An 18816-nucleotide genomic window follows, 5' to 3' on the forward strand; every position below is an offset into this window, starting at 1 on the left:
CCTTTCCAGCTAAACCCCATCCTGGTTTTCCCTTTCGTGACTGCAGCAGGCACTGAGCATTGCACACAGTTGCTATCTAGTGGCCAGAGGAAGGTAGTGGATGCATTTTTCTCTGCTGGTTTTGTGCAAGAGGACTGTGCTACGGAGATACAGGTAGGAATCTGTTACATGTATTCATGATGTATTCATGCAAATTCTCAGGGTTATTGCTATTTTTCAGTGGGTTAGCTGTCCAAAACTTTTTTTTGGTAGATGGTGCAATCACTATAGAGGACTAAATTTTTTAAGCTGTAGTCCGTTGCAGTTGTAGAGTGCATAGCTAAGGAACTTCCTAGTAACTAACAAACAGTGTTGGGGGTTTGATGTACTTTAAATCTACTGGCAAGTAGAGCAGGGATAAGCCCCATTACAAAGAAAAAACACTGGTAACATAATATACTCAACATTTTATTATAAAACCCTCTAAAGCGCCACTTTATAGGTCACAGTTACAACAAAGGAAATGCCTTGAGTTAGGAAAACAATGGGGATGCAGAGACATTGTTTAACATTTCTTGTCTGGGGAACGTGTGTTGCTCAGGACTTGCCTATGTTTACCATCCCCTGATGGAGATAGCCCAGTGGGACCACTGAAGCTGACTGGGCTGTGGTGGGGAAAGCAGAGCTGCTCTCATCCATCGCTGTCTCAGTACCACTGTGAAATGTCTGGACAACTCCTGGAGGATGACAGCAGAGTGTGTACGCTAAGGGCATGTTTGACACGTATATTTAGGGTGTAGAGAGGCTCGCCTGCCAGCTCATCATGGGTGAAAACAAAAGCTTCATGGTGCCCATAGCCTCCCTGTGCTTTGGAGAGGAAAGTCCCCTGGGTCCTGAACCAGAAGTTTCAGTGGTTTATTTGCATGAGTTTTTCCTATGTGCAAACCTTGCACAGGGACAAGCCTGACAGCTGGGGCTGATGTACTCCTCCTGAGGCCTGGGATTAGCAATTCTTCAATCTGCACTGCAGCAGAGACTTTAAAATTAAAAAAAATGGGAGCGAGGTCACCTTTCTTGCCTCCCGGATACCCTGACCAAGCTCTTTGTTGCACCCTGGCTCCATGGCAGTGGCAAGCAACCCCAGAGCCCCTTGTCAGCACATTCTCACTCACCCCAGTGCCACTGCCAGCTCTGGGTGTCACAGCCCTGCACTCCTCCCTGGCTGTTGGGCCTTTGTGCGAAGAAGGAACACCCCTTCAGAGGTGGTCTTGGGCCCATCAAAGGGTTTCAAGGGTTAGGAAGGTACAACATCTTGCCTGTCTGTCTTTACCCTGGCTCTGGGTGCTGCTCATCGGTGTAGCCGCAGGAGCCCAGGAACAACACAGCCAGGGTACCAGTGCTGCTTTAGCTTTGCACAGCTGGAAAACAGCTGCAGCCCTGGCACAGCCAACCCAGCAACTGAGCCTGGGCTCCAGGGCTAAAGGACCATCAGAGGAGACAGGCCGAGGAGCTTCCAGGCCATCAGACATGACAGCAGGGTACAGGGAGGAGAAGGTGCATGGATTTCTGAAACTCCCCCTACCCCCCTTCAAATTTCAATGTCTTTTAAATTTAGTGGTCCCAAATGTCCAACATCTTTCATTGGAAAGCTTGGCTAGGGGAGAGGGCAGGTGGGCTCTGTGGGCCACACTGCCAGGGCCCAAAGGGTATATTAAGTTTAGTAATTTGAAAATAAGGGTGATGGCACCAAGATGGCCAGCAGCCCACCAGAGATGTGGCAGTGCACCCTTGCCTGCCAGGCCTGGAGGAGAGCAGATCAGCCCTGCCCCTGTGGAGGGGCCCCTTTTGCAGGGGGATATCTTCAGCAGATTGTACAGCTGCAGCTCTGTGAGGACCAGAGAGCGTCAGCAAAGTGGTGCTCACAGCTAGGGCAGGAGCCCAGGGACAGCTTTACCTCCCCTCCCCTGGGAAAGGGGCAAGCCCTGAAGGATACACTGGGATCCAGCTTCCCCATCCAACAGCTGAGCAGGCCTGGGCCTTCAGTAAATTATTAACAAACCTTCAACTATGATGGGTTTTTTTTTTTTGTTTCAGAAGGAAGTCCTCAGGTGAAGTAGACAAAGATCTTCAAGAAACTTAACTGAATCTGCCCAGAGCTCTTGGTGACATCAGTCTGTAACACAGCTTATAGGACAAGAAGGTGAGCAGGGATCTTCCTCAATATTCTGGCAAATCTGCAGCAGCCTGGTAGAAGTAAGCACATGCTGGGATGCATCAGGACACTGAATTAAAAAAATCCCCTGGACAGGCTGCTGTGTGCTTCTCATTTGTGTCTCAAGCACTGCTCAGGCATGGTTATTGCCCTTGACTGAAGGCTGGATGAAATGCAGCTGAGCGATGACTGGGAGCAAGACAGGTGAGACTTCAGTTGACTGCAATTTGCCACTACAGGTTGAAAACCACTGGGGTATAAAGAATAACAGAGGCCCCTTCTGAACCCACTACTGTCACTAATATAGAAACCTTAATAACTCATTGATAAACCTTCAGAGTAGAAATACACAAAACACCCCTATGTACAGTAACGTTCTTGTTTACATCAACTGGGTTAGGAATCTGATGCAAGGATTGCCACTGGTTGTTATTGTTTTAGCTATGTGATTGGGACTTGTCTGGAAAGAGCAAGATCATTTGGGATAACTCGTATCGGCAGCCGTTGACTCCATTGCTGCATCTGAGCAGTTGGCGTGACATGGAGGAGGTACTTAGCGTGTGGTTGTGTTGCACACCCGACCTCCACCTACAAGTGATTGAATCCCCTTGGCCGTGCATGGGCAATTCCAGTCTTTAGTCCATCTCTGAAAAACACGGTTCTAACTAGCTCCCTTCTTCTCCCATTCCTGCCAAGGAATAAAGGCAAATTAGTCAAAAGGCAAATGTGCCAAGCCATAGTAGCCGTAATGTGCACAGGATCAACCCGATCATCTGGTACCCAAGGTTTTTGGCTGTTATAAGCAATACACACATTTATTCATTTAAATTGCAGCCAGGGTAAACCCAGGTGAAATTCCAGAGGAAAACCAGGCTGGCCTGCTCGAAGTAAGTAGTGCTCAGTAAAGGGTGCTTCACAGACATAAAACCCCCCACAACCCTGTCCCACTACAGCCAGTCTACTCCACTGCCAGAAGGGAAAAGCAGTGGCTGTCCCAGATGGATTTTTCACACATTACCTTAGCTTTCTGTAGGACTGTTCCCTTCCCCGTCACCATGACAGATAAAGGCCGGTTTTTTAAAGCCGTTGCTGAGTTGACTGGTGAGTTCTCTGCACTGTTTGCTGGACTGGCACTTTTTACCTGAATCTGCAATAAAAATAATAGAAATGGTGATGACTTCAAGACTACCAAGAGAGTGCTGCCACTCCCCACCATCTCCTAGTCACAGTCACATCCCACTTGCACTGAGGTGCATTTTTTCAGTGACATGCCAATTTCAAAATACCACCAGCATGTGTGTGTGGTGTGTTTGGGTGTTGAGGATACAAGCAGAGGTACTGAGCAGGGCTCAGGCGGTGATCATCTCTACTTCATGGGAACCAAGTTCCCAAGAAGGAATTTAGATGCCCCAATTCCCCCCCCCCCCCCCCAAAACATCCCTTTGCTCAGCTGAGTGCAGAAGGAGCTGGGTCCAGACCTCCCTGGCCCCGGAGGGTGTTGCTCAAGGTCCCATAGGGAAATACAGTCGCTCTCCTGACCCCCAGCCCCCTTTCACCTCCCCATCGCTGCTGTTATTTCATTATATTATTATTACATTTATATTATAGATAAATTATATTATTTATGTTAAATATAATCTATCCATTTGTATAAGATTACATATTCTAATAATATAATAGTTATTAATTATTATATTATTAAGCAAGCTGAAATAGCACAACTGCCCAGCTGCCAGAAAGCTACTGTGCATCCCAGGGGTGCCCCCCCACATACCCGGGGAGCTGCGTTCTCCAGGTGCGTCGTGTCCACCGCGGTGCCCAGCGTCACGGGGCCAGACTCTGCTTTCTTCAGGTTCTCCTTCACCTCCACTAGGCTCAGCTCCAGGTCCACTCTCCGGCTCTCCTTCCTTTTGCATTCTTCTTCCACCTCCTTCAGCCTCTGCTCCAAGCTTTTGTCTGTGAAGGGAGAGGTAACTTGGTGCCAGCTGGGAACTTGGGGAGCTCATGAGGGGAGCAGGGACTGGGGCACATCCTGTACATTTTCCTTATATTTTGCCTCAAGAGGGACTGTGACAGAGCAAGCTCTTGCTCTAGTGCAATTTGGGCTACCTGGTTCGGCTCAAAGCACCAGGTCTCCCCCCTGCCCCTCCTGGTCCCAGGTTCATTGCCCTCTCCTTCCCCGTGGTCCCACCTTGGCTCATTTCCACACATCACCCCTCGCCCTGCTCTACCTGTGCTGCTCCCCAGCATTTCCTTCAGCTCCCGCCTCTCCTTGCGCAGCTGGGTGAGTTGAGCCCGGATTTCATCCTTCTCCTTCTCCAGCCGCTCCTTCTCCTCTGTAAACCGCTTCACCTCTGCCTCCGTCCGGTTCTTGCCCAGCTTGGTTTCCACTGCTGCCGCTGGAAACGCAACCCACCAAACCAAGCTCAGCCAGGGGAAAAAACAGGAGGGAAAACCTCTTCAGGCGCTTGGAAACAAAACGAATGAGGGTCTGGAAAGTCACCAGCCAGCCCCTTGGGCCCTGTAAAGCTACTGTACAGCAGCGGCAAGCTGAACCACAGGGCAAAGCTCACCCACCCGCAGAGCAGCAGCTCCCTCCAAGCCCCAGCTGCTGCAGGGACCCACCGCCCGCTCACCCGGCAGCGGCATCTTGGGCCGGTGTGCGGGCACCAGCTGGGGACTGCCCGCCGTCACCGGGCCCACCGGCAGCTCCGGGGCCGGCTGGGGGAAGGCGATGTTCTGCTGCTGCGTCTGGATTTTGACGGCGGGCATCCGTGGCAGCGCCTCGTCGGGTTCTGGCTTCTCTGGGTGTTTCTGTGGGAGGAAAATGAAGTGGGATGATGTTTGGGGGGGGAACGGATTAAGCCTGGCCCCACACCACAGTTCAGGACAGTACCTGCTCCAAGGTCTCCATCGCCTTACTACAGGGCTCGGCTTCCTTAGCCACGAGAGCTGTCTCGGCCGTGCTTTCCGCTGCAGCCTTGTTGGCAGCCCTTTCTAAAGGCGGTGAGCTGAGGGGTGAAGGCTGGCATGACTTCTTGCCAGCACAGTGTAGGAAGGACTTCACTGGGGTGAGATCCAGGTACACTCTGTCTTGGTCCCCCTCCAATTTGTTCTCACTCTTGGGTACTTCCTCCTGCAAAAGGAGAATGTTCTGCTGAAAAGGGACCATCTGCTACAGCCAGAAGCACAGGAAACATCTCACTGCAGAGCAGCATCAACTCAGCAATCTGGAGTATCTTCCATAAACCTTAGAGGAACTAAAACCCCATTCCCTAAGTCACTCCATACAGGTCTTTTTGGTGTACTGAAGGAAGGGCCCCTCCTGCTCTCCTTCAATAGGTCTTTCCCGTGGTAGCAGCAGCCCCACACAAGGATCTCACACTGTTGTACATCCAGCAATCCCTGCCGGATTCTTTGCCTTTCCCAGGATAACAGTCCTATCCCCAGCATGGCCCATCGTTCTTGTCCTTACACACAGGACTTGCTCTCACAGGCATCAAAAGGAATTTTGATAGATTAGGCTCCAAACAACCCACTACCTATCACCAAATAATGCATGCTGTTTGCTAATGGAAACTGTGAGATTTTATCCCAGCTGCCTGAGGATCCCTACAGCACCCTGCTGGAAACCTCGCCTCCATGCCTTAGCGACTCCTCTCCAGCACTCACTTCTGCTCCATTGCAAAACCCTGGATTGCCCCAGGGGCTGGGAATCCCCTTCACGGCTGTTGGAAAAACCTCCCCCATCACTGCTGGAGACTCCCCCTGGCCAGATGTTTTTGGAAAAACCTCCTCCATCACTGCTGGAGACTCCCCCTGGCCAAATGTTTGCCCGTGGTTTCCACCAGAGCTCTCTGCAGCAAGGCAGCTGCCTGCAACACCGGGTGTCTTACCGCAGGCAGGTCTGGCAGATCCACGTCGTCGTACAGCTCCTCCTGCTGCACCCTGCCCTTTGGCAGGTTGTCGATGTAGGCGTTGGGCTCAGAGTACTTCCTCTGCATTAAGCTGTGAACAGGCAGCAGGACAGCCCATCAATCCGGAGGGATCGGTCTCGCTGCGCGGCCGTGCCGTGCTGCATTTTGGGGCATCGGAGCATAGCGGTCCTGGGGTCTGGGCAGGGCCAGACGCAGGAGACGAGAAGGTAGAGCCATGCAGCAATGTGATCACTGCTGCCGCTGCCTATTGAGCGGCACCCACCAGAGTGGGGCTACGTTTCCCCTCGGCTCTTTCTCGCCCAGCCCTCGGGCACAGCACCGCAGCAGCACAACCGCCCTGCCCCGCTGGCACGGTGAACCGCGTGGCTGGGTGCCCACCGCCCTGCACCCCCCCAGCCAAGCCTGCCTTTGCAAAAGCCACCTGGGCACGTGTCCCTAGCCCCATGGCAAGCTGCAGCTCAGGTTAGATGGCATCATGGTGAGACAATGACAAGTTCTCTGCTGGCCCACACCGAGCTTCCAAAGAAAGCGACTGAGCTGCAGGTGTGAATTTACCCCCTATTCCCATGGCAGCCAACCTCCTGCAAGCAGAGGGACCCCCGCTCCAGCTTGCTTCCCTTCTACCAGCCTTGCGCAGTCCCACCCGTTACCGCTGACGTACAAGAAGGAGTTCTTCGCCGCGCTCACGATGCAGGAAACCCTGTCAGCATCCACGTAATCGTAGGTAAATTCCTCCGGGTCTGTTTTTGAACCTGACTCCGACAAGAGGAGACCCAGCCAGTGGCCCATTTCCTCCGAGGACTTTGCCTACAAGGTGACCAGACAGATAGGACAGGTTGCAACAGCAGTTTCTCTGCACTCCCAAGGCTCGTGCTGACCTAGCCTTGGCTTGGGAATTACGCTGGCAGTCCTCTGGGCTCACAAGGGGAAAGATGAACTGCTGGGTATTTGTATTAAACGCAAGGCTGCATTTGCTTTGCAAATTTGGCAGATACATGAATGCAGCTCTTTGCTTAAGTCCTTCCTAAAATTTCTAGTCAGTGTCCGTTTTCCTTTCAACGGTGATCAACTCAGCTGACTACAAAGAGTAAGAGAAAGTCTCTGGGGCTGGAGATGCTGGCCAGGAACCGGCTTTGGCGAGGAAAGCATGCGGGTTTTATTTTGCACCAGCAGAGCGCAGCAATAGGATTGCCAAACGCAGATGTGCAAGGAGACCCAAGCACACCAGGGAGCCTGCGAGTTCCTTATGCTAGAGCCCAAACCCCTTCCAGGGCTGTTTGCACAGGGGAGAGGGGAAGGGAAGTCTTTAAAGTGGGATCAGAGATCATCAAAGAGCCCCTCACTTTAACATGGTCAGTACCAAATTCCCAGCTGCAGTGAACAGTCTGACATTTTGCAAAATGAAGAGTTAAATATGGTGCCTTGAAGTCAGCTCTAGCAAATAGGCACATGCACTTCCCAGTAGTGGGGGATTTCTACCTGAAGCAAAAAGAAGTGGGCTGATGCAGCCATCTTTTGCTTTGATTTAAGGAGTTAGAGCAGTAAGCACAAAGTAAAATTCAGGGCACGTGAATCCCAAACTGGAAAGTATATTTTAAACTTTCAATCTGTTTTATTTAGCAGAGACTTCAGTCCCTGGGAAGCCCGCCAGCCAGCCTGTATGTCGAGTCTGACATCCCAACAAAATACAGATTCTTCCTTTCACAAAATGTAAATTTTACCAGCACCTCTTCTTCACATCTGTAATTAGGCACAATTTCTTAGACACAGACATACCCTGAATCAGAAGCTAAACAAAAACACCTTCAAACTTCATGGCAGGCCCTCAAAGTCAGTTGTTTAGCTATAAATACTCCGCACACTGGAAAAATACAGGAAATTGCTCACATTGTCCACCTCCTACTGTAATCATGCTGTCGTCAGAGAGAACTAAGATTAGAGATAAACAGTTCTGGATGCAGGCAAAGGAAAGTAACAGATGGACATGAATTCACTTGCGCTTTCAGGGGCAGATCTGTGATCAGTTTACTTGGGATGCATGACCCATGGCTTTGGGACTCTGTTTTCAGAAGACAAAGTTCTCTGTTCCTCCTAACCACAGACTTAAATCCCTAAAGTGGCATTCCTCTCATCTAACATTAGCCATCTGAAATGCATCCTGTGTAACTTAATCATCCAAGGTTATCCTATAGTCAGTCAGTGGAGAGAGATGGGCACCTCCAGAGGACCCTTCATCCCATCCTAAGATGAGTGCCTAAGATGAAGGCTGAATGGTCCTCTGGAGGCACCAGCATCAGACACAGCCTGGATTACCAGCGAGGTGGAACACCTTCTAGGTGACCACAGGCAGATGAACCAAAGTCCCACGCTTCAGGTTCTGTTTTGCTGGACTGAGGGTTCCTCTGGAGGACCTCAATGGCATTTAGGCCTCCTAAGACACCCAACCTGATGACTTAAAGCAGAGCATTCTTGGAGATATGCACCCTACCTCCAGAATGACCCGTTCTTCCCCGTTGTGCAGGATGCGGAAGGAGTAGAGATGATCAGGGCTTGGTTCTGGAATAATTTCACAACCTGCCAAACTCAGGGGCTGCTGAGCCAGTTTGCTTCGGTTCTTGTCCTGGTAGAAATGGAGGTGACCGTCTTTTATCTGACACCAACGGGACTTCCACTGGCTGTTCACTAGCACATTCAGGTAACCTGCAAGCAAGAACAGGTTACTTCAGCACATTTTCCACCCCAGGGGGAGAGGGAATCCAAACTTATTTATGTGCATGGGGATGTCTGATGGGCAAGTTCCAAGATCACCACACAACACAAAGCCACAGGCAATGACAAAGAGCAAGAGCACAATGATAAGCTGTCCTATCCATATGAAACAGGGTGAAAAGGGTAAAAATCTGTTCGAAATGAGATCCTTGAAATTCAGGTTAGGTCTGGAGCGGCAAGCTGGCTGCAGACGGTTGGACAAAGTTGATCCCAGATGGTGAATACCAGCTGGCCCACACAAGTCTCTCCCTGCTGACTCCCACACTGGGCTGACACCCAGGACGACCAGCACAGATGTCCTCTGCGTGCATGTCTGGTATTACCTGCCCTTCCTCTTGCGTCGCCCTGCGAGCTATTGCCCGCCCTTGTAAGCCACACAGTCACCTAGACGTGTAGGAGGCACCACAATCTGCATGGATTCACTGGCATGGGCCAAGCAGGCTGTGGTGTCTCTGCCTCCCCCAGCAGGACAGCCTGGCACATGTGCATTCGAGGAGGGTGATGCCTGGGGCTCATCCTGCCCTGCACGCCGAGATCCAGCCCCGAGAAAAGTCCCTGCAGAGGGGCTCATGCTGCCACTTACTTGAAGTCTCCAGGGATCTCTCTGGGCTATCCAGGGAGCTAGATTTTTTCCTCCCGAGGTTCATCAGGTTGCTCAGTTTCAGGCCAGTTGTGCCCTTCTTCTTAACTACCAGAAAAGAAAGAGACATACACGTGGCTTTCCCAGCTCACAGCCGTACACGTCTGCTGTCCCAGCTGGGTGTCCTGGCCCAAAGCTGCCTGCGCTGCCATCCTGCACCCAACAGCACTGCGGCACACACATCCCTTGCAGAGGGCAAACCTGTGACTCGGGGACAGGCTGTAATAGTCCACAGCCCAGGGAGATGATGAGCGAGATGGCGCCAGTAACCTCGGTTAAGTAATTTGCTGAAGATACTTAATCTATATTGCTTTAAACTTGGGTTAGTTCTGACCAAACACCAGGCGCAGCAGGAGCTGTGGGAAGGCTGTTTGTACAGGTCTTGCAGGTGCCAACCTCCCTTCACTTTCTTACACTACAAAGAATTGAATTAAAAACCCTTATCTATAAATATTTACTGCATTCAAGTCTTTTTCTTTCTAAAAGAGGGACTCAAGGTGGGGAGGGGGAAAGCTTATGCTCAAAGAGCCTCTTTGCTACCGAGCACATCAGTCAGTGTGTGAATATGGCTGTGTAATCATCAGGTAATCCTAGTAAGAAATCAAGTTGGATTTTTCTAGTCCAGATTTTCCTTCCTGCTATCGTAACAAAATGATGAAGTCCTAGTGTAGAGGGACTCAGCAGCCAAGCTCCATCTGTTGGGTGACACCAGTGAGTCCTCAGCACGGATTTCTCTTTCTCTGTCTCCGTTACATAGATGGGTCCCACCACCCTTCTAAAGAAGATCTCCTCTTTTAATGTACTTACCTGCCCCATCTTATAGGTGGGGAATGCAGCTTAAAGCCCAGAGTCAGATGCCCTAGTGTGAAGGTGTAACTCTGCCATTGGAGACAAGCACCCCAAGTTTCTCTGCAGACCTCTCTGAGAAAAGTCACTTAGGTTGCATTTATGCCATCTCAAACTGTCCCAAAGTGACTTGCCCAGAGTCATGCAGGATCTCTGTGGTAGGGCAGGTATCACACCCAGGTTTCTCAAGCCCTATCCTAACTCTGTAACTGCTGAGAAATCCCGACGTCCACCTGTCACTTCGTTATATGAAAAAGCACCGAAATCAAATTCACAGGCAGTGAATTCACACACAGCTTTCACCCTGCATCAGGCCAGTTTGAGGTGGCAGGAGAAGCTACAGAAACCCTCGCCACGAGCAGGGTCAACGGCCCAGTTTCCCTGTCGTTCCCAGGGTGAGGTTTTACCATCTTTCGTCTCGGCTGTCTCCGGGTGGCCGTCTGTGCTGCTCCCGCTCTCGGAGGCTGCAGAGTACCTCTCAGATACCTCCACCTGTAAACAAGCACCAGACACAAGCTCCGCAGATGCACGTGACCCGTTCCTCCAGCCGGCACCCGCCACAAGTGCTTTTTCCCCCCCCCTCCTAAATGACGACGTTCCACCCACTCCGCAGCAGATGCTTTCACGCAGACATCCCCCCAGCTGCCCGCTCACGCTGTGCCTTCCCCATCATTTCTGAGCCTGGCACGGGCAAATCCAGCACATGAACCGCCCCCAGCTGGGCTCACCTCTAAGGTGACACGGTGGCACCACTGGTGCCACCCTACGGCCCCCTGCCCTACAGCCTGGCTGGTGGGGGCATTTGCCAGTCCCCAGAGGAGGGCACGGGCACAGGAACTGGCCAGGTGCCCAAAAAGGTCCATTTTTGGTATCCACCAGAGACTTAGGAAGGTTTCTTTCTTCTCCCACGGTTTTGGAACAAGCTGCGCCCAGGGGAGTGCCACCTAAGCCTGGACTAGAGGCTGGCCCAAGCCCTGGCATCCAAGGGTCTATGTCCCTTTCAAAGCTCTTGGTGAGCACAACTGTCCCAAGGGATGAGATAGTGGCTGCTACCCTCTATGGAGGGGAGCCCAACGCTGAGTCAGTTTTGGGGGGAAGATGGGGCAACAAAATTAAGACTGCAAAGGAAAATCAGGATTCTTCCAATAATGCTCCTTTTTCAACAGAACGGGGTCTGGTTACACTCCTATCAGTCTTTGCTCAGATAAAATTACTGCACCTACAACTATTATTTATTAAAGAAACAGGGTGGAAAAGCCTAAGTGCTAGTTCTCTCTGTAGAGACAAAGTGTACCTTTGGGTAACTGAGACGCTGCGAATCTGGGATGTACTGGTTGCCTTCGCTGCCTCCTTCGCACAGCACGCCGCTGGTCTCCTGGATTACCTGTGCAGAAGGGGAAGCCGCAGCCTGTGAGACAGCTGTAGTAATGGCATCAGTACTTCTTCCCCACCCAGGACAGGCAAAAAAACCGCAGCAGCCTGGAAGAGCCGCGGTTTAGGCTCCCCGCGACCCCGAGGACTTTCCTGGTGTTGCAGCAGGCAGCCAGCAGAAACTGCCGGATCCGAGTCAGCCGGGGAGAGGCTGCCAGCAAAGGCAGCCCCGCTAAGGCTCCTTCTGCTGCCGTCTCAGGGAAAGGGCCGTATCTCCCCGTCCTCAGCCAATTCGTGTTGGGCACCCACCCCAGACGTCCCTCCTGCCGCAGCAGCGGGGCTGGGAGGTCCCTCCACGGCCTCCCGCGTGCAGAAGGCGTCAGGGAGCTGCGGGAAGGAGCTATCCCGGGACACGAAAAGAAAGCGGTGTATTTGTATACGGGCTTGCAGCGAGGAAGGGAGCCAGAGCACACAAGGACGGGACTGAGATAAGATACGGTCTCCCAGCAGAGCCAGGGTGGGAGCACCAGCAGGGCAAGCCCCGAAGGCACCACTGACCCTGAGCCACTGCTCCGCCTGGTCTTTACTCTGCAGCCCCAGCACGATGACATCGGCGTTCGTGGGGATGATCTTCAGCTTGTGCTCTTTCTTCCTCACTTGCTTCTCCTTGTGAATGACCGTGCAGCCCAGCAAATTCACGTCGAGCTGAGGGCTGTGGTCTTTGGAGCTCTTGTAGCACTGGGGAAGGAAGATGGGAGGGCAGGTGAGAGGCTGAGGAGGAGCCTTCCCTCTCGCTCGCTGGTGCCAACTCATCCCTAGAAGTGGCTCGGTGCAACCACATGCATTAAGTGGGCTGAACACAAGAAGGTGCTATAGGTTCTACAAGGCTGCAATGTCTACACAGAGTACGCACAGGACATCTCTATATGTATAGAGATACATGTACATCTACATACATGCATATATAGTCTGAAATACCTCTCACAGGTAGCGCTAGAGGGTCAAGTATGTGGTTAGCCAGTGGGATAAGCATCCCTTCTGCTTAACCACCTCAAAAAGTTTCCCCCAAAAGCACGTCTAGGCATTTTGGGAGTTTGGGATTTTGGCCACAAATGTGCCCTTGTGCCCCCCTCAGCAGCCCCATGCCCACATGCCTTCTGAAAATGGAATGAAATTCCCAAATCTCTGGGATATGGTTTTTGAAGCATTGCTTCTAGAGGTACTTTGGTTTTGCCAGCTAGTTACATGGCCTGAGGTGCCATTTCGCTCCCCAGCTCATGAAAATAGGTCGGTTTAGGCAGAGAGTGGATGATCTATACCCACCAGCAACCTGGTGTCCTTGATAACACACAGCTGTTTTGCCCACTGTCCCAGCCACTTCTTTCTCCACAGGAACGCACAGATGCGGGCATCCTTCATCAGCTCAATGGTGGCCTCTGTGGATGGCCACTGGTGGGTTGCTGACTTGCCTTTGCTGCTCTCTTCTTCATCGTAAGATTCATAGGAGCTACTAACGGCTTCACCATCTTCTATAACAAAAGCAAAGCTCTATCATTAAATACATTTCTAAGACAACTTTGAGCCTATCGCTTGCCTTAGCCATGCTCACGCATGCAGAAGCTTCTGGTGAGGGACGTGTCTTTTGAGGCTCTGCTACAGGAGGATAAGCAACAGGAAAATAACCCTCATAGATGCTTTTTTCTTTCTAGCCCAATAGTAATCTCATTACAATGTTTTGTGCCTAATAGTCTCAGTTAGCAAACACTCAAAAGACACTTCTCAGTTGACCACAAATTTGAAAACATTCCATTAGGCATTTTCTGATGTATGCTGCTTCCCCCCCCCCCCCCCCCCAAAAGATGCTTTTTCTACTTTCCACTTCAAACCAAACACAATTTTTTAAGGCAACAGCAAGCTACAATCAGCCCTTGCCCTCTGAATGTCAGAAATAAAAACAGCATTTGCAAGGCCATGCAGCAAGCAATGATCTACTGTATTGATGATAGCATTCCACTTCCCCTCCCTGGGCTAACAGGTCTCTCTCTCTCTACTCGGCATCTAAGGGACAGCAAGGGGTTTTGAAGTAATACACTGTTGCAGCAGCAAAAATTAGTCATAACTGGAAGCTTAACTGTAAATTACAGTAATCACATTTTTCATGTTCATTCTTAAATGGATTGCTGTGTTATTAGGATGAGTTGGGATTTTCAACACCCCACTCTAATGTATTGTAGGTTGTTGGAGTTTTCAGCTGACAGGAACAGCTGGTCATTGGTACCAGACTTGTCAGAAACAATGAAAATGTTCCCGCTGGCTGCAGGGAAATTTGCAATGCTCTGCTGGTGCTTACAGGACAGCTCTTCTTCACCAGGTAAGCTCACAGAGCAAGATGGTAAGATTTGGGCAGCATCTGTGTAGGGTTTTGCATTCTTGTCCTACCAAACAGCACAGAGAAATATCATTACGTTTCTCTCACCAAAATTTAATCTAATTTTGATTCTCATCTGTCCTGGTTTCAGCTAGGACAGAGTTAATTTTCTTCCCAGTAGCTGGTATAGTGCTGTGGTTTGGATTTAGGATGAGAATAATGTTGATAACACACTGATGTTTTAGTTGTTGCTAAGCAGTGGTCAAGGGCTCTTCAGCTTCTCATACTGCTCAGCCAGCAAGAAGGCTGGAGGGGCACAAGAAGCTGGGAGGGGACAGAGCCAGGGCAGCTGACCCAAACTGGCCAAAGGGGTATTCTATACCATGTGATGTCATGCTCAGTACATAAACTAGGGCAAAAGCTGGCCAGGGCCCACTGCTTGGGAACTGGCTGAGCATCGGTTGGCCAGCGGTGAGCAATCGCATTGTGCATCACTTGTTTTGTATATTCCAATTCTTTTATTGTTATTCTTTTTTCCCTTCCTTTTCTGTCTTATTAAACTGTCTTTATCTCAACCCACAAATTTTACTTTTTTTTTCCCCCTGATTCTCTCCCCCATCCCACAGCGGGCGGGGAGGAGCGGGGGGAAGCGAACTGCTCTGTGGTGTTTAGCTGCCTGCCAGGTTAAACCACATCATCAAATCTTGATATCCACATAAAAGTAACATTCTCAGATTGGTGCAAAATAAAAAGAGGAAAAGCAGCCAGAAAAGAGGAAAAAAAAGCATTAGGAGCTTCACTGAAGAGCATTTCTTAAGTTGGGTTTATTTGTATTTAAAATAAAGGAACTGAGATGCAGTAACAAGCTACAGCCTCACCCCCAGTGAAATCTCACTCTAACATCCCTCAAGTGATCAAAGCTGTGCCAATTAAACAAACTCATTAAAAAGCAAATACTCCCTTTCAAAGTCTCTGAATGGTGCTGACAGCATGCTACTGGTTCACCATCTCCATACCCCCAACGTATTGGACTGTCCATCTTTTATGGGAAAACGTTACTCCCCGGTGCATTATCATTACACAGACCTTTTCCACAGGCACCCTGAGCAGATATTCAGATGGAATAAAAATGTTGAGGTTTCTCATCCCTAGAAATACCAAGAAGCTGAACCTCTGCACTCCTAGGTACCCTTGTTATGCAGCAGCAAGGATGCCTACGTGAACCTCACCTTTTAAATCCCCCTCCTTACCAACACAGGGCTATTGCTAACTGCCCCTCTGGCCCCCTTTGGGTGTCCCTCACCTAGGCATTAGGTCTCAGGATGCCACCTTTCTCCTGGGGGAGTAACACTTTTCTTCCATGCTCTCAGTGGGAGCCCTGGCTGCTCTTTTGTGCATCAAACACAACCACAAGTGCCTCATGAGATGAGCTCTTCTCTACCTGAAGAGATGCAGCCGTTGCTGGCCCAGTGACACTGCTATGGCCTCATGATGGAAGGGCATTTCCCAGGCTGTGCAGTTGGCAAACTGGGACAAACCTTGCTTGGGTGGCTTGTGACAACACTCAATCCCAAGACATACAGCTCAGGTACTCCAGTACAAGGTCTCCATTTCCACCTACTGGCAGTTTCAACTAAGACCACAGTTTTATGCTCTCATTGCCGTGACATCAGTGGCAGCCACGTTCTTGGATGTCTTTAATCCACCTCTGCTTCCCCGTTTGTCTTCCCACAGCCTCCCAGGGAGCTAAATCAATACCATGATGCGGGAAGCCCCAACCGTCTTGTACGACAGAGCTGCCTCTGCCTGAGCGGAGCCGCTTCAATATTCACTGAACAGCTACTCATCAATACAGCCAGCGTTACCACATATCAGCTCCACATCAGTGACCAGAACCAGGGGAACAAAGGCTAGGGAAGTTCTCTTCGTTGTCATCTTGAGCACGGGGAAAAGCACAAAAAAATGCCGCCTTGCATATATCCAGCACAGGCAGAGAGAGGGGAGAGGTGGTTACCCTCCATGCACATAATGGGCAATGCCAGGGGGAGGCACCTGATCGTCTTTGCTAAAACCAAGTCGTTGTTTTGTTTTTAAAAAAAGGCACTTCAGGTTTGGAAAGCATGCCATACCCATCGTTATTGTGGCATAAATAACGCCCTCAGTAACCTGCAACCCTGGCCTGGGTCCAGCCGCAGCAAGCCTACCAAAAAGACCTGCACAGTCAAAAGGAAAGAGAAAGGGAGACAAAGAGAGAAAGCCACAGATAAGCAAATGTGGAGAACAAGGGCGTCAGTCCAGCTCAGCCCCGCGCTGCCCCCTCGGCTGGCAAGGCTGCCCCGTCCCTGCTGCCAAAGGAGGAGCATGTCATACGGTGAGACTTCAAACAGGGGCAACGTTTTCAACCCATCCCCTCAAACAAGGCAATTCCCTTTAAAACAGAATCATCGTCATCATAATTAAAATCAGCCAGGGCAGATGAGCTGTTTCAGCCAGAATAATTATTGCTCAGTTGGCAGTCATGTTGCCCCTTGCGTTTTCACTCTGTTTCTTATCGCACCCTTCAATTATGCAAATGCAGACGAGGATGAGGATGATAACGGTTTAACACATTTCAGCCCAGGAGGAAAAGGAAGCAGCAGCATTTGCCAGAGCTGTAAAATGAAAGGCAGAGGCATCCCCACCAGAGGGGCGGGAATGCTGCTGATGAAAGAGGGACCCCTGAGACCCCATGGTCTCGCCCGCCTGCTTCATTTTAATTAATTCACCCATGGTTTGTTACAGTGCCTCGCAGTCCCACCTCTGACGCTGCACGAATCCTCTATCTCCTCAGCCCATCTGGAGGTTTGCTTTGATGTCCTTTCTTGGCAGTACACCCACTAATTTTAGTGGTGTTCCTATTTTTGTTTGATTTCACTACACCCATTTGTTTGGAGACACATGGGTGTCTTCCAAGGCTCATGCTGCAATTCTGCCATAAACACCACCGGCAGCTCCCTGGATCGCCGGTCCCTTCCCTACCCAGCTTGTGGGGAGAGGGGGGTGAGCACAGAGGGTTTGGGGGGTTCCTGGGGTCAGGCTTTAACATCTTTAGCCAGGGCAAACCTATGCATGTCCAGACCGCCCTTTAGCAACAGCAGTCACACCAAGGTCTCAAGGCAGTTACTAGCAATGAGCATCACCCCACGTAGGACAGGTACAGGGTACTATTGCCATCTGATCAGGTGAGGGAAGGGAAAAAAGGGATGGGGACGCCCAGTTTTGTACTTGTTGAACCAACAGGCAGGACCGAGACCTGCAGGTTTGTCCACGTGCCGTGGGATTTGAAGCCTGATCTCAAGGCAAACTGGGGCACCAGCAGCTTCCCAGCATCTTCCCAGCATCACTGCCCGACCTCCCCTCTGCACAGCACGCCTCGCTTCACCCTCTCCCGAGCCCCTGCAGCCGCCTCCTGCCACATACCTGCTGCTCCACATCTCTCCCTCCTCCTCCTCGCTCACCCCAAGGCACCACTTCCAACACGAGGTTGCCAAAAAGCACAGAGAGTCCCGGTGACACGGTGCTGCCTTCGTCCTCACGCAAACCACCGTTAAAAGCCATCGGCGCAGCAGCACGCCAGGTGGTTTGTGTAGAAGAAGGGACCTGCCGGGGCCTGCAGAGGGGACCCCTGGTTGAGCAGTCGCAGGAGGCAACGGCACTGCGCAGCTCGGCGGCGAGGGACTGCCTGGACTCGCACGTCCCAGCTCTGCTCGCTTCGCAGCCTCCTATCTCCACTTACGGCTGCGATACTGCTCGGTAAAACACCGAGCCCGCTAGTCAAACAGCTATTCCTGGCAGCCACAGACTGCCCCATCCGCACCCAGAACTACCTCGTTTTGACAGTGCTCCAATCATACCAGGGTTTTTTCTTGCTTTTTTTGCAGGGCTCTGATCTCTCGTTTCCTTAGGCATCTGACTGGCCTGGATTTCAGTGGATGGGGGGTGTATCTGCATCTTTGAGCAGCAGGTTACCAAGGAAAAGCAGAGGTTTAAGCAGGGCGAGTGCTTATCGCTCCTGCCAGCCAAGGCTCCAAATACAACGTGAGTTTATGGAGCTGCCTGGATAACGTAACCTGGGTTTCCCAGCACACGGATCCGTGGCCGTACTCCAGCTAATCCGGTGTATGCCTTTACACGCCATGGCTCTTAGCGTGTTATCCGCTTTCCCAGTGTGCAGCAGGGGAAAAAAAAAAAAAGTTCATTTATCTTGCAGCGCAGGCAACTGGAAATCCCCTGTGGGGAGGAGGCTGCAGGGACCTGTGCTGCCCCAGCTGCAGGAGGGCTTCACCCCCCTGCACCTCGCACATCGCAGCCCTGACCTCAGCCAAACAGCCCAGAGCGTTTTGGCAAAACCAAGCTGGCACCTAACTACACATGGCAGAGCTAGGGAGACCTCTCCTCCACATCTTTCGCCCCAGCCACGATGAGCCTGCACCTTTTCCCACCTGAGCTGGGCACGATCGTCCTGTTCAACACTGTAACGCGGTTGCAGCCAAAATGGGATGGCTCAGGGAAACGAAGGACTTTCTACATCTCCCTTTTTTGCTTAGCGCTGTAAATCCTAAGCCTTCATGAGAACAGCATCCCACACGGAGATACGAGCTGTCCAGGGGTGCGAGGTACACACGTGCGGCGAGGGCTGTTCGGATACACCAAG

General features: G+C 51.1%; 1 protein-coding gene across 3 annotated transcripts in view; it reads right to left on the reverse strand.

The window, feature by feature from the left end:
- Positions 1-437: 437 nt before the first annotated feature.
- Positions 438-18816, reverse strand: part of AFAP1L2 (actin filament associated protein 1 like 2) — a 74036-nt gene continuing 55657 nt past the window's right edge. For all 3 annotated transcript variants that reach the window (XM_075026456.1, XM_075026455.1, XM_075026454.1), the window contains 14 exons: positions 13079-13284; positions 12314-12493; positions 11679-11768; positions 10792-10876; positions 9482-9586; positions 8618-8829; positions 6791-6936; positions 6088-6199; positions 5088-5327; positions 4828-5005; positions 4423-4590; positions 3966-4147; positions 3210-3338; positions 438-2879 (listed from right to left, as the gene is read on the reverse strand). In XM_075026456.1, the coding sequence (XP_074882557.1) occupies positions 2853-2879; positions 3210-3338; positions 3966-4147; positions 4423-4590; positions 4828-5005; positions 5088-5327; positions 6088-6199; positions 6791-6936; positions 8618-8829; positions 9482-9586; positions 10792-10876; positions 11679-11768; positions 12314-12493; positions 13079-13284 (2060 nt within the window). In that variant the 3' untranslated portion in view covers positions 438-2852. The remainder of the gene's footprint in view (positions 2880-3209; positions 3339-3965; positions 4148-4422; positions 4591-4827; positions 5006-5087; positions 5328-6087; positions 6200-6790; positions 6937-8617; positions 8830-9481; positions 9587-10791; positions 10877-11678; positions 11769-12313; positions 12494-13078; positions 13285-18816) is intronic.

Source organism: Buteo buteo, chromosome 4, assembly GCF_964188355.1.
Source record: "Buteo buteo chromosome 4, bButBut1.hap1.1, whole genome shotgun sequence".
NCBI lineage: Eukaryota > Metazoa > Chordata > Aves > Accipitriformes > Accipitridae > Buteo > Buteo buteo.